Here is a 13,849-nt window from a genome sequence, read left to right on the forward strand (position 1 = left end):
CGAAAATACATCACCAGAAGTTGAAGAGCATGGTTCAGTTGCATAATAACTTACTGGTGTTGTCAAATTATTACAATATTTGCTAAAGAACAAATAATTCTACAGCTTGCAGAAAGGGAAAAAGAAGATCCCATCCAGCAAAAATGAATCTACCTTCCCCCAACTCTTCACCTAGTACATTTGAACTCTCTATTGTATAAAAGCAATTCTTTTTCTTTCAGAATACTATCAATGCAAAAGGAAAATGAAAAAGAAAAAACTGCCTAATAAAAGTCAAAACTTTCTACTTCTGACTCTACAATAATGCGATCACATCATCGTTTGGGAGTTTAAAGTGGCGAAGATCGCATGAATTACCAGCAAATCAAGAAGTAGCACATATTAACTTGTGACACAATCTTGGAGATATGGGTGGCTTTGATTTACATATCGTTCCCAAAGAGGCTTGTATCTGCCAATGGCCAACTTCAGCCATGGCTTCATGTAGCCATTATAGTGGATTACCGCTGCACTCTCAATCAAACGGTTGTCAATATTCAGATCATACCCCAATCCTAATACATGCCATCTCCTATCAAGCGGTTCTGTCAGACCATAAAAAGTAAGAAGGCCAGGAGGAAGAGTGCCCAACTTCCAGAGAGTCCCATCAGCATTCTGCTCCTGCCAGTAATGGTACCGTGCAGTTGCATTCGCTTTCCTCCAAGCGATCAAATCAAAAACATTCATACCAAATGCCCATCCACATGCCTGTGGATCAAACTTCGAGCTGATGATTGTGTTTGAGAAATTGAGATACCTATAATATCGATGAAATGCTTCAAGACAAGTTTCCACTGCTCCATTCACATTTCCATGCAAATCCAATGAGAAAAGTGGGGTCAGATCCTTCTGGACAACAACATCATCATCAAGAAAAACTACCTTTTCCAGCTGTGGATAGATCTCTGGGATGTAAAAGCGGAGGTGATTGAGCAAAGATAGATGCTTAGGGTTCTGCAACTTGGTATCAACATTCAAATCTTGATATCCCCCAAAAAAGTAGGCCCGTGACTCTGGATCGAGGAGCTGTTTCACGATAGGGGCATAAGAGGCATTAAACCAAGACAACTCCTCAACATTCTGCACCTCTATGGTGGATCCTTTGAAATCATTACTGAGGAACCAAGCCTGCATCGTACCATAGTTGACTCCATTGGTGACAATGTGGAAGACCAGCTGTTTTGGATGGTCAGCATTGGAGACAGTAGAGTTTACGACAGCAGAGGTAGCCAACACATTATCTGAAAATATGCAGAAATGGTAGAGATTGTTATCCATGAGTCTGGGAGAGTTCCTCTTCTCATCTGCAAGTACTTGTATAGAAGCCTTTTTCAGCCAATCAGCTGTGAGCTTGATATCTAGACAATGGAGGCTTTTGGGTAGTGCTTCCACAGCTAGCTGTCCAAAAACGGTGCTTTGAATTGTTGCTGCATGTGCACGCTCTTCAAGGGCTTGAATATGAGACTTCATTGTCATTATTGTGGTTGCAATGTCATAGTGTGCATCTTGTGCTCTGAATATAAGAGATGATAGGCTTTTAATTATTGGCTCTGCTTCCTCTAATGTGACAGACTCCCCCCTCATGGCAGCTTTAGATAGCAAAAGTTGGCAACTTCTGATCTTTCTGCTAAGTTCCCAAGCAAGATGAAGGTTATTGTGCTCTTTGGCAATAATAACATAAGCTTTGGCAAGTGTCATTTGCTCAGCCAGCTGCCGGGAAAACGACCTAGCACTCAATACTTCTTCAGTAAAATTTAAACCCTCATGAGCAACCTCGTCAAATCTCACATTATTCTCCTGGAAAATGGAGGTCATATCGAAATAAGACATCAAATAATTAATCTAAGATATTCCAAGCTATATCAGGAAGTTATAAAAAAAAAAAATTAATTAATTAAAAAAAAAAAAAAAAAAATGCCATGGACATAGGCAGAAATATACTGAAGAGAAAGGGAATATCAGGAGACAAAAAAGCCAATGTGCACATTCAAGCAATGCAAAACAGATCTGCAGATTTAAGTGCAATCTCTACGAACATACATCTTTTGATCCCAAAAGTGTATGGGCAAGGCGTTTGAGAACAACACAACATTGCAAAAATCTGATAAGGTCATCTAATTTCAGATGCCCTTGTTAAAAGGATCTCCTAGTACAAGAAACAGAGCCACAATCAGAATAAATTCCCAGTTTCACGTCTGATTGTTGACAAGGTAATATTCTAGAATCATGACGTTGACTCCTTTATTGTTTTCCCTCAGATGCACATTACAAGTGTACAATGCATTGCAATCAATATCAATTGGTAGATTATTCCTATACCTAAATTTTGGCAGGAACTCCAAATGTGGGCACCTACTCATATGTTTTATTCACCCTGTAAGACTCAAAGGTGAAATATACTAAAGGGGCACGGCAAGCACAAGGGAATTCTTGACAGATTAAACAACAGATAAACCTATCAACCGATAACAGAAACTCTTAACTTAAATCCCAACTCAGCACACAGCAGCACACTTCTACGCATTCATCTACTGAGAAGTTGAGAATCCAAGCTCCACGACACTAAGAGGTTGCAAGTTTGTTGTCTGCCGGTCAATTGTGGTATCTATACTCACAACATAACTACTACTAATACATACATAACGCTGGCTTGTAATCAAGATACAGTATCCATAGTACCAGCCATAACTCAATAAGATCATACCTTAATGAAAACCCATCTTAAGGACCAAAATCTAATGACACTTCAATCAGTGGACCAACTAGAGATCCAATCAAAATGTTCAAAACCCCACAACAGAAAATTCAAGAACTCAATACAAATTACAATGCCTAAACATAACAACACAAACCCAAACTCTGAATTGCCTAACTTCATTGAAACAGAGGATCAAAACTCTCAGGCAAACATGGCTTGTGATCTATAGTCAAATCATGATAAACTGAATCAAGAAACACATAAAAGGGTAGGTGAGAAATATCAATCATACCAGTACGGGCTGTTCGACCCGATCTTCAGTTTGGTTATGGTGCACCACAAACAAAACGAGGCCGGCAATGGAGAAGAGTCCAAACAGAGCCCAGATCCAATAAGAAAACCTCCTGCTTCGTACCGGGCGCCGATACTCGGCCGCCCGCCGCCGCATCTTGGACTAATTTCACCACCAAATCACAAATCCGCACCGGCCCATGACCCAGATTCGATCAAAAACCCATCAAGACTCGACCTTTAACCATATCACGTCACTTGGCCACGAACCAAATTCGTCTCCAATAACAAAAGGTGACGAAAACCCCACACCCTGTGGCCTATGGTCAATGCGTTAACGCACGAAAAGGTCACACCTTTGTCTCTAACTCTGTTCTGGGCAGCTTGAAATCAATCAGAGAATTATATAGAGACACAAAATCAGAGTCTTTAGCTGAAGAAGAGAGTAGCAGACAGAAGAGGGGAATAGCTTAGCTCTGAGAACTTTTGCTGATTTGGAGAGGGAAAAACTATCACAGAGGCATTAAAGCAAAGGCCCATATCACACATGAGAGACCATGTGATCCCGATTTTAGCTTAAAAATTACCCACTTACTTCACTAAAAGTTTTTTAACCCCATTTACCCAATCTAACATCTATTGACATTTTAGCCATTATTAATTAAATTAAAACTCATCCCTCTCCTCTCAGACTCTCTCTCTCCCTCTCTCCCTCTCTCTCCACCTCTGGCCGACTGCATCGCCCCGCCGGTTTTGCCAGACCGCCTTCATCATCCTTCCGCCACCGTCGAGCCATGGATCACCACCCCAGCTCTCTCTCTCTCTCTCTCTCTCTCTCTCTCTCTCTCTCTCTCTCTCTCTCTCTCTCTCTCTCTCTCTCTCCGGCCGACTGCGTTCTCCAGATCGGATCCAAGAAACCAACCCAGATCGGCTTCGTCCAAGCAGAGCCCGACCGCACCGCCACGACCATGGCACCCCCGAGCCGCCTCCGACCGCACAACCCCAGACCCTTGCAGGTGTTGTCGTACTTGGGAGGAACTGTTTCTGATGCAAGAGACCGGCGAAGATGGTGATTGGGTGCCCAGAGCTTTACTGGGTGCCCAAATCAATTTCTAGTGTTTTTTTTTTTTTTTTTTTTGCTACACAGCATTTTCTGGGTGGTCAAATTTTATTTTTTGTGGTAAAATGTGAACTCTGAGAATAGAAGGAAATTTTGCCAGTAGTGATTGCTTTTTTTTATTATGATTTGGTTGGCAATAATAAGATTATTGGAAGACAATAATAAGATTACTGAGGGGCAATAATAAGATTATTTATTTGGATAAACCTCCGAAAGCTTTCAAAATTCAAAACATCTTCATTTTTCACTAATTATTGATCCCCAATAACAAGTTTATTGGGGAGCAATAATATGATTATTGGGGGGCAATAATATGATTATTGGGGGGTAATAAACTCAGACGACGGAATCCGGTCACCAGTCCGGCAGTCGGATTCGGGATTCCGGTGACTGGTTGTCGGATTCCGGTCACTGAACGCCGGACTCCGGTCACCGGTCGCCGGAGACCGCGGCCGGCCACTGGTCACCGGTGCACAGCAAGGTGGAGGATGAATTCTCTCTCTAAGTGAGAAAGAAGGAAAGGGCAAAAAAGTCCCAAAAATAAATATAAATAATAAAAAAAGAATTAATTGGGTATTAGGGAAATAATCTCTTAGAGTGTTTTGGGTAAATGAGGTTAAAAAACTGTTGGTGGAGCAAGTGGGCAATTTTTAAGCTGAAATTGGGTAAATGATCATTTCAAGAAATCTCTTTCAGTTAATTTTTTTTTATAAATTTTTGGACAGTGGGGTGAATCTAAGTATTGGATTTAGTTCACTTCCGAAATAGAATGGTACAAGTAGATTGAATTTAATATAATCTAACGTTTAATTGTTTAAAAGATGAAAATACAATGGTGAAATGATTACTAGTATAATAAAAAGAAGGATTTGTGTGTATGACTTGTATGAGAAAATCATAATAAATGAGTGTACAAGCTAGCCAGCTATTTTTGCTGGTGAGGGATCTGCATGAATCTACCTTCTAAGGTGGAGTTTGCATATAATCGGCAGTGTTGATAGCAGAGTAGGGTAGGAGAGTGTCTGAAATTGTTACCACAGTTACCGCATCTAAATCACTCTCCAACTGCAAATATGTGATGTGCTCAGTGAGCCTACAAAGTCAAGCACACTCTACCTTGTGGCCTATATGGGCTATGGGGTTTCCACCGACTACACCAAAAGAGAGTAAGGTCTATTCTTCGTCCATTTTCTTTCAATTAAGAAAAATCATTAAATGGATATATGTACGAAAATGTCGTTTTTATTCTACATACGATAAATACACACACAAGTTACATTACTGAAAATATAATACACACATATAAAATAGTCGAAAGTCATTAAAATTACGTTATTGAGAATATATGTTGGCAGATAAAAGAAAACAAACGAGAACAATATGTACTCTAAAGAAAATCAACCTTATGACAAATGGTAGACTAGTACATAATCTGATATGGTCACTATCCAAGAAACTTTGTCAAGTTCTTGGTCAAAAATCTACTGATTTCCTCTTGGTCCCTGAGCAAGCTCAATAGCCGGTTCAATCTCTCCGGATTGTTGAGGTTCAGTCTCTCTAGGTGACTGACCATGATCAGTAGGAGGTGTGCTCTGGGGACTCTGCTCAACAGAAACACTCTCTGCTCCAATTTGGCTCTGATCTTCACGCCTAAAAGTATGGCTCTTCTGGTCTTTTAGGTCGTATTGTTTTAATATGTCACAAAGTTTTTTCCACGATGAATCCTCTGAATCAGAGCAGATTAACATGTCCTTGTGTTCATACAAGAATGTGCCCCCAAATATGAGTAGAGCTAGTACTGAAGCTACTCCAGCAATGAGGAAGAGACCCCAGAAGCTTTCAAGGCTAAGACTGTTGGAAGAGACCTTGCTATTTGGGTCTGGACAACTCGAGTGTCTATTGAACCATCTGTCTTCGATCTTTTTCGCCTGGCCTCCCTCATTCACATTCAAGATTGCCCTCGAAACATCGCGAGCCAGAGGTGAATCTTTTGGGAAGACCTAGAAATCAAAGAAGAAAAAGGAATGAATCTCACATATGTAGAAAGTGGGAGAGAAATAAGTAGCAACTTACAAAGGCGAAACCATCGGCTTTAAATGTTGGATCAAGCATTGTGTATTTCGAGCAATAACTTGCAATAAAAACCTTGAAGTATGGGGTTTCATCAAAAGCAGCACTTATACCACCGTTTGTACTCCCAATTTGAAAAAGTCGATGCAAGTCTTCTGTGGAATTATAGGTCTGAAGCTTCTCATCCCGAAAACCGAGTTGCCTCAAAATGCCGTAAACAAAAGAACCTTCCTGATAACCAACATTGTCTCCATTTTTCAGGAGAAAGTTTACATCACTAACAGTTGGTTGGAGCTGCTGAACTGTTAACATTGATGTTAAACTAGCAGTGTAGCTCTGGGTCAATATGAGCACTACCACGCACCATATGACCACTACGAACCTAGCCAAGTTGCTAACCACTCGCTCCCCTAAACAAGCATCACGGCGAACATGTATATTAGTAATATATATAGTAACTAATGTGTCTACATAGTGTTGATCAAACTGTGTAGCAGAGTAATACGAAAGAACTTACTATGTGCAAAAACCATGGTTGAGAAAGCGAACCAAAAACTCGTGCCAACTTGGTAGCTTATAGGTCCTCGAAAATCCTCGTTAATCCGGTGTTCAAGAACCCAGACCACAAAACCAATGAATATGAAAAAACAGCCGGTTGTTAACCAAAGATCCCAAGTCAAAGGCTCCAAGAACACCCAAGCGTTCTTACTTTTATTGTCTTCAATAGGCACGATCATGGATACCCCAGATTCTGTGTATGGCAATGTGAAGTCCACATACAAGGACCTGTTTGCTCTTATGGTTATATCTCCCACCGCAGCATCATAGTTCTACCAAGTACAAAAAGCATTCATTTCAGTGAGCAATTTTATGATTTTCTAGACCAAGTTATCCCAAGGGTGTTAGATCACCAAAAAAAAAAAAGACAAATGAGAGACGAAAATAAAAACAAGAGCTGCTCAGAATAAAATCTTTACCCCTAAAAACACTTGGTTGACCAAATCATTGTAACTACCAGCAGTTTCACCATCAGGCTTTGCATAAGCATAGAACTCATAAGAGATATCATAAGGCAATGCTTTTCTTACAGCTTCAAAGACTTCTAAGCAGTATCCACCAATGACCTTGGTTTTGTTAGTGCTAGTATCATATGTCACATTCACAAATTCATTATACCCATCTTTAAGTGGAACTAGAATCTTCAACTTTTTCCCATTAGTAGGAATCTGCCAACCTTTTGGAGCAGAGGAGGTGTCTCCGGGCCATATAATCGATCCAAGACTAGCATTAGAAGCAGAAGATCTGCTTATGCTCTTTGTGGAATGCAAGTTTCTCACTAGTCCGTTTTCAGGTGTCCAAAATCCAACCACATTTTCTCCAGTTCCAATCACATTCACAATCTCAAAAGTTGAAGATGGAAGTTGCCCATTAACAAGACTAAAGTCCCCTGAAAGCCCTCGGAAACTTGTACCTAGCAACTCTTGGACAAGTTGAGGACCAATCAGAGAGACACCGAATCTCTCTAAATCATTGGAGCTACCAGAAACATTCATCTTTTGGTAGGTGAAGGTTTTAGTACTCCCAACCTTCTCCACTGCTATGGCTAGTGCCTTGGCAGCATCATAAGCCCACAATCCAAACACATCCAAATTCACATTAATGGCAGTTGGATTGTCTTGTCGAAATTTCTTTTTCCATCTTACTCTGAAAGCCTCAAGCTTTTTCTTATTTGGGACATGGGTTTTTAAACCCAACACCCCTTGCATGTTTTCCGTGACAAAAGATGAATTAAACGAACCAAACACGTTAGAAATTCCATTGGTCACTATCCAAACATAACCTTTATCCATCATCCCAATCTCTTTTGCTTTCTCAAAAATTCGAGAACCTAATGAAGGTAACATGTGGACAATGAAGACCCTTGTTTGCATTGTCACCAACTTATAAAGCTCAGCTTCAATTTGGTCATCGGTGGCAGTTGGGGAAATAACACTCCGATAAGGGATTCGAACATCAATCTCTTGTAGAGCGTCGGAGAGGTAAGGGATTACTCCTTCTCCAAACTCATTGTCGACGTACATGGGGACTACTTGTCTCCAACCAAATGCTTGAATGATATCGCTTATGACTTTCACCTGAGACGAGTCATTTTGTGCAGCTCGAAAGAAATATGGGCTCCGAATTGAAGTTAGAGAAGGGCTTGTTGCTGAAAATGAGATTATGGGGACATGTGCTTTGTCTCCTAGATTGATCATGAAGTTGGCCTGCATTGATGACGCAGGGCCTACGATGGCTTGCACTTCAACATTCTTTATCAGGTCAAGAGCTGTTATATATAGTTCAATGGTCACAATAGAATGTTACATCCCATAGGAAAATTATAATTAGTCATCACTACGCTACATGTTATTAGCTAGCTAGCTTGTATATATATAATAAAGGAACTGCAAAGATGGATATGGAGCTAGACGTACAGAAAGAAAATTGATGCATTAAAAATTGCATCAGTATAAAAATACAGGGTTGTTACTTACAACACAAGTAACAACTTATTGTAATGTCTTGGGAACAACTTATACAGCTAGCTAGGAACAGCTTGTATGCAGCAACATACAGTACATATATACAATTGAATGAAACATGTAGTTACGATACTTGGTAGAGAAAAATACATATTTCAGGGAAATGAATTGTATATAACTACTATATATATATATATACATAATTAATATGAAAAGTAGAGAAACTAGAAACTCTAAATAACATGAACCGGAAGAAATCACTTATAAGAGATAGAACTAATTAATTACCTGCAGCAGCTGAAAGAACAACATCAGAGGGGGAGTTCCTTTGGTGCAGAAGGAGCCTCGTATTGTAATTCGGATGTGAAGCATACCAGTCCAATAGGGCCATGTCGATGCAGCTCATCCCCATCTTTCCAAACCCAGTGTCAAAGTTAAGAACCACACCCACACTATAATTAACAGGATACATAACCAAGGTACTATCACTAGTGCATAATAAAAAGAACAAGAAGAGAGAGCAAACAGAGCTGATAGGAGTCTTCATCATTAATTTGAATAAGACTCGGATAATGCAGTTCATGCTAGCATGTATTTATAGGAATAGGAATTGGGATGTGTCTCAAGTCTGAAACATTCAAAACTATGATAATCAATTAGCTAGCTCATAACTAATATATATTACATTGCGTCTCCAAAATTCTATACAACTTCAGTAAGTCATACTTATATACTATTGCTTTTACGACGTGTATTTAAGACATTATAAATACTAGCTAGCTAGATAGTAGACACACATATATACGATTGCTTGCTGTATCATCTCTGTCTGGTGGTAGAGTAGTGACTAGTGAATAGAGATTAATGAAAGTCTTACTTTTGGTTCCAAGAATGCTGATCAACTTGGAATTTAAATTTCATTTGCTAACTTGTGATGACTGAAACAACTTTGGATTTAAAATTGGAATTGACCCTCCAAACGATATTTATACAAGGAATATATGAACGCGGTTGGAAAAACAAATAAAACCATATATATTTGTATTAGGGTTTTGCATTAGAAGTCAATTATCTAAAGTCTGGAATCTGTACAGATCACACTTCTACAATAATGGTGCTTAGTTAAGTTAAGATTAAGAAGATTCAAAACCTAAACCCTAAACACCAGTACGTTGCTCCAGAACTGGAAATTTCTAAGCAAATTCTGATAATTCATTTGGACTTTGGAATTAAGTTGATGACCAAAGCATGCCCGGATCGGAATGTAAGTTGACTAATGTTTATAAAAAAAACAACTAGGCATAAATTAAAGAACTATATATATGCTAATTAATCGAGAGATTTGAAGGCAATAGAGTATAAGCAACTGATGGAGAAGCTAGATATAAAGCACATGCAAAGACCACCAAGTAAGAGATGATGACCGAAGATTTTCAGAGATAGAGAGATACATTAATTAAATCCTTAATTAAACAACAGATCTGACTTCCAGCTAGTTTCTATTACAATAATGTTAGGTGTGTTGTAAATGATAATGACTATTCATGCAATAGGTATTGCTTAATGTATGCGATTGACATACTTGTAATGTGCGATTGACATACTCGTAATGTATGTGATTGACATACTTGTAATGTGCGATTGACAGACTCGTAATGTGCGATTGATTAGTATAGCTATTATGTATTGCCTTTTGTATACATGATGTAACCCTATATAAACCTCATGGTGAGATGAATACAATACAATACAATTTTTCCAATTCTCTACAACACGTTATCAGCACGATACTCTAACCCAAGCCCTAGCCAGAAAAAAACCTGAAATTTCTTTCACCAAAAACTGCCGCAAGCTCCTAGCCCTTACTAGCCATACCGTGCGCTGCTCCTGCAGCCCTTGAGCACCCGTGTGCCTCCTACTGCCCCTGCAGCATCGTCGCACGCCTGCTGCCCCTGCAGCACAGCAGCACGCTCGTTTATGTGCAGATCATCCTGTTTGCACGCCCCGAAACGTCTTGATCGGGACCTCAGATAAAAATCATTCCTTCATCAAAGTTGTTCTTCTCTGCCTCTTCTATCTGACCTCCAAATTTCAGCCTTATCGGAGTTATTTTGAGACCTGTACACCAATTGAAGTGAAAGCTGTTCAGAAGAGAATCTGCTCCGAATTTCAACAACCCACTGCCGCAAGTGCTGCAGCTCCCTAGCAGCAAGCCTCCTGCAGCCCCTGCTGCCCCAACACGCCTGCTCCAACACACGCGTGTTCTCAAGCCTTGGACCATCATGTAAGTTTTTATAATTAAGGTTGTTGCTTTATTGTATTTTAAATTCTTTTATTTATTGCAGAATTGTGAAATATATGAACATTTAATTTTGAGTATTTAATAAAGCGGAATTGTGGGGATTCATGCTTAACGAACTAAGAGCGTTCATATGAACTAAGAGTGTTCATAATGCTTGGACTAAGAGCGTCCGTAAGCATCAAATTGTGACCATATTAAACATCATTGTTCGGTCTAATCCAAATATTCTTGGAAATCGATTTCTTGGTAGAATTAAGGCTCGGAAATCTTATATTAGTTGTCGTGGAAGTTTTTACTCCGAAACTAATCTATTCTCCTTTGTCTTTGAATGTTGAATGCAAACGTGCAAAAACTCGACTTCACTAAACCAGATTCAAATGACATTTGTTATCACCGATGGGTGAATGACGTCAAGAATCACCTCACTACTAATGAGATTTTGTGGAGAAGAGCTCACAGACTAAAGATTAATTGAGAAAAATCCTCTCAACCTTCCCCGTCTCAGCGTTAATGATTGCCAAGCAATAGGCTTGTGTGCAATGCTAGATGGATTACGAGGTTTCATCAACTTATGTCAGTTACTGAGAAAGCTAACAACATACTCGTGAAAAACTATAATTCAAAGGCCCGTTGGAAATAAGAGCGTTCACGAGGCGAATTATAATACGCACCTAAAGAAGGGCGCAATGAGCGGAACCCTAAAAGTTATGGGCCAACGAAATGGACATGTGGGTTCATACAACCGCCCTACAAAGGAAGGAAAACCGCGAGATTGATAAGCGGACACGTGGCAACATTGGCCAACGTGGGAGAGGCAAAACAGGCACCGCCGGTAGTGGTGGTGTCGTCACCAACGTCCATGGAGGATGTCCAAATGTACAAGGTGTATCTCAATTAATGGGTGAGGTAATGCTATAGATGTGGATCTTTAAAGCATTGGTTTAAGCACTAGAATACGAGTGGAAAAACAAAGCTGCACAATACAAGTGTATAAAGATATGAGAGAGCATGAGGCTTGTCTCGCAGCTGAAGGAGATGATGGAAATGACAATGACGTCAATCTCATCATTACAGACTTCAAATCTAGTGAGGAAAACAACCATGTTGATGCAGCAGATTTTGATTAAATAGTCTTTATTTTCCAAGAATTTTGTAATGACAATATGCCTTAGTCAATAAATGACAATTGTATTAACTCTTTCTCATGTGGCGCACCCAATGAAATATGATGTCTAGGAAAGTCATTGAGATTAGTGGTACTTAAGAGAGCCTCGCTCCACCAACATCTCTCTACTTCCCTGGTCATATTTGATTGGAGTTACCAAACGGATTGAGTGACTACGATTCGTCTAAGTTTGATTTTTATTTTGGATTAGACTTTGGAAACTTTGATGTAATCATTGGCTATAAATAAAGTGTCAATTCTTTTACTTAATGTCTTAGACATACCTTAATTTTGAACTTTATTATATAAGAGCCAATGGTTTTCATGTGGAAACACATTATGAGAATGGACAGAGTTCCTTTGCATCACCTCTAATGACTACGGACATAAACGAGTATTAGAAAAACTTATGTGTCGCTCTAGTGGGTTGTATGCAACCACTATTCGAGTTATTGAATCCAACCATGTCATGAGAGACGACTTATGGGATTCTGACACATATAGGCTTTGGCATGACCGTTTGGGACACCCAAGTCGTGACATGATGATCCGTGTATTAAAAGACTTCACACGGACATCCATTTTCAGAACGAAGAAAAGTAAGAACCAAGAATGGTTCGAGGAGCTGCACATGCGCCTCATGGCACCATGATTGTGCAAGACCGGCCACACATGGCCGGCGCCGCCTACCCCCTGCGGCAAATACATGACATTGACGCCATAAACCCTAATTCAACTCCTCTCTCTACTTCTCAAGTCCATGTGACATTGTGGCTTAACCAAAACCTTCATTGGTTGATTATAAGGCCCATGTTTCGTTCTGTAAAGCTTGTTCTTTAGGATTGAGACCATCTTATGCAAAGGAGATTGAGGAAATAATTCCATTCTTACAAAGAATCTAAGGGAATTCTGTGGATTTGATCAACCAACTTGCGGACCGTATAGATGTTTTATGGTGTTGGTTGATACGCAAACACGCTGGTCACGTGTTGTGCCATTATCCACTCATAATGCTGCTTATACTACACTCCTAGCACATAACATATGGCTACGGGCTCACTACCCAGATCATCCTATTCAGTCAATTTGACTTGATAATGCTTAAGAGTTTACATCAAAAAATTTCGATGACTATTGCATATCATTGGGTATTGATATCAAGTATCATATTCCCATGTACACACCCAATTGGTCTGGCGGAAAAGCCACCATTAAAAGACTACGATGGTAGCCCAGACTTTGGTAATGCGCACCAATATTTCCGCTTGGGTTATGCAATATCACATGCAGCTATGTTCATTCGTCTACGACTCATAGCAGCCACTCAACTTTTATTTGCGTTACAGCTAGTGACTGGGTTCGAGTCTAAATATCTCGTACTTATGCATATTTGAGTGTGCGGTTTATGTGCCAATTGTGCCGCCACAGCGCATCAACATGAGTCATTGCAATGAATGCATATATATATTTGTGTTGGACATAGGCCTCCAACTATAAGTCCGCTACGTAGAACCCTTGACATGCGATCTCTATTTCGCTGGATTTGCGAATTGTCACTTTGATGAGACAGTCTTCCCGTCATTAGGGGGAGATTAGAACGTCAATGTTCAGCAGAAACGACAGGAATTGTCGTGGTCTGTCC

General features: G+C 39.8%; 2 protein-coding genes across 3 annotated transcripts; both read right to left on the bottom strand.

Moving 5' to 3' along the window:
- Positions 1 to 16: 16 nt before the first annotated feature.
- On the bottom strand, positions 17 to 3,550 carry LOC133743901 (hexosyltransferase GAUT11). Its single transcript, XM_062171970.1, has 2 exons — positions 3,030 to 3,550; positions 17 to 1,836 (listed from the first exon to the last, which is right to left on the bottom strand). Exons 1-2 carry the CDS (start codon positions 3,183 to 3,185, stop codon positions 382 to 384), a joined length of 1,611 nt encoding a protein of 536 aa, XP_062027954.1. The 5' UTR covers positions 3,186 to 3,550; the 3' UTR covers positions 17 to 381.
- A 1,914-nt stretch (positions 3,551 to 5,464) lies between these two features.
- On the bottom strand, positions 5,465 to 9,280 carry LOC133746387 (glutamate receptor 2.8-like). 2 transcript variants are annotated; one of them, XM_062174561.1, is made up of 5 exons: positions 9,029 to 9,280; positions 7,196 to 8,544; positions 6,736 to 7,048; positions 6,294 to 6,628; positions 5,465 to 6,148 (listed from the first exon to the last, which is right to left on the bottom strand). In XM_062174561.1, the coding sequence occupies exons 1-5, from the start codon at positions 9,210 to 9,212 to the stop codon at positions 5,630 to 5,632; spliced, it is 2,700 nt and encodes an 899-aa protein (XP_062030545.1). In that variant the 5' UTR covers positions 9,213 to 9,280; the 3' UTR covers positions 5,465 to 5,629. The 2 variants fall into 2 exon arrangements, with proteins under 2 accessions (XP_062030545.1, XP_062030544.1); XM_062174560.1 differs by having other exon boundaries at positions 6,222 to 6,628.
- Positions 9,281 to 13,849: the final 4,569 nt, after the last annotated feature.

The sequence above is a fragment of the Rosa rugosa genome, chromosome 4, assembly GCF_958449725.1.
Source record: "Rosa rugosa chromosome 4, drRosRugo1.1, whole genome shotgun sequence".
NCBI classification, from domain to species: domain Eukaryota; kingdom Viridiplantae; phylum Streptophyta; class Magnoliopsida; order Rosales; family Rosaceae; genus Rosa; species Rosa rugosa.

Bases quoted from the DNA above. Each gene is read 5' to 3' on its own strand.
- LOC133743901 (XM_062171970.1), bottom strand. From the start codon at position 3,185: ATGCGGCGGCGGGCGGCCGAGTATCGGCGCCCGGTACGAAGCAGGAGG. The intron at 1,837-3,029 runs GTATGATTGATA...TCCATTTTCCAG, and splicing joins GGGTCGAACAGCCCGTACTG to GAGAATAATGTGAGATTTGA.
- LOC133746387 (XM_062174560.1), bottom strand. From the start codon at position 9,212: ATGTATCCTGTTAATTATAGTGTGGGTGTGGTTCTTAACTTTGACACT. The intron at 8,545-9,028 runs GTAATTAATTAG...TATATATAACAG, and splicing joins TGTTCTTTCAGCTGCTGCAG to CTCTTGACCTGATAAAGAAT. The intron at 6,149-6,221 runs GTAAGTTGCTAC...TTTGATTTCTAG, and splicing joins AAGCCGATGGTTTCGCCTTT to GTCTTCCCAAAAGATTCACC.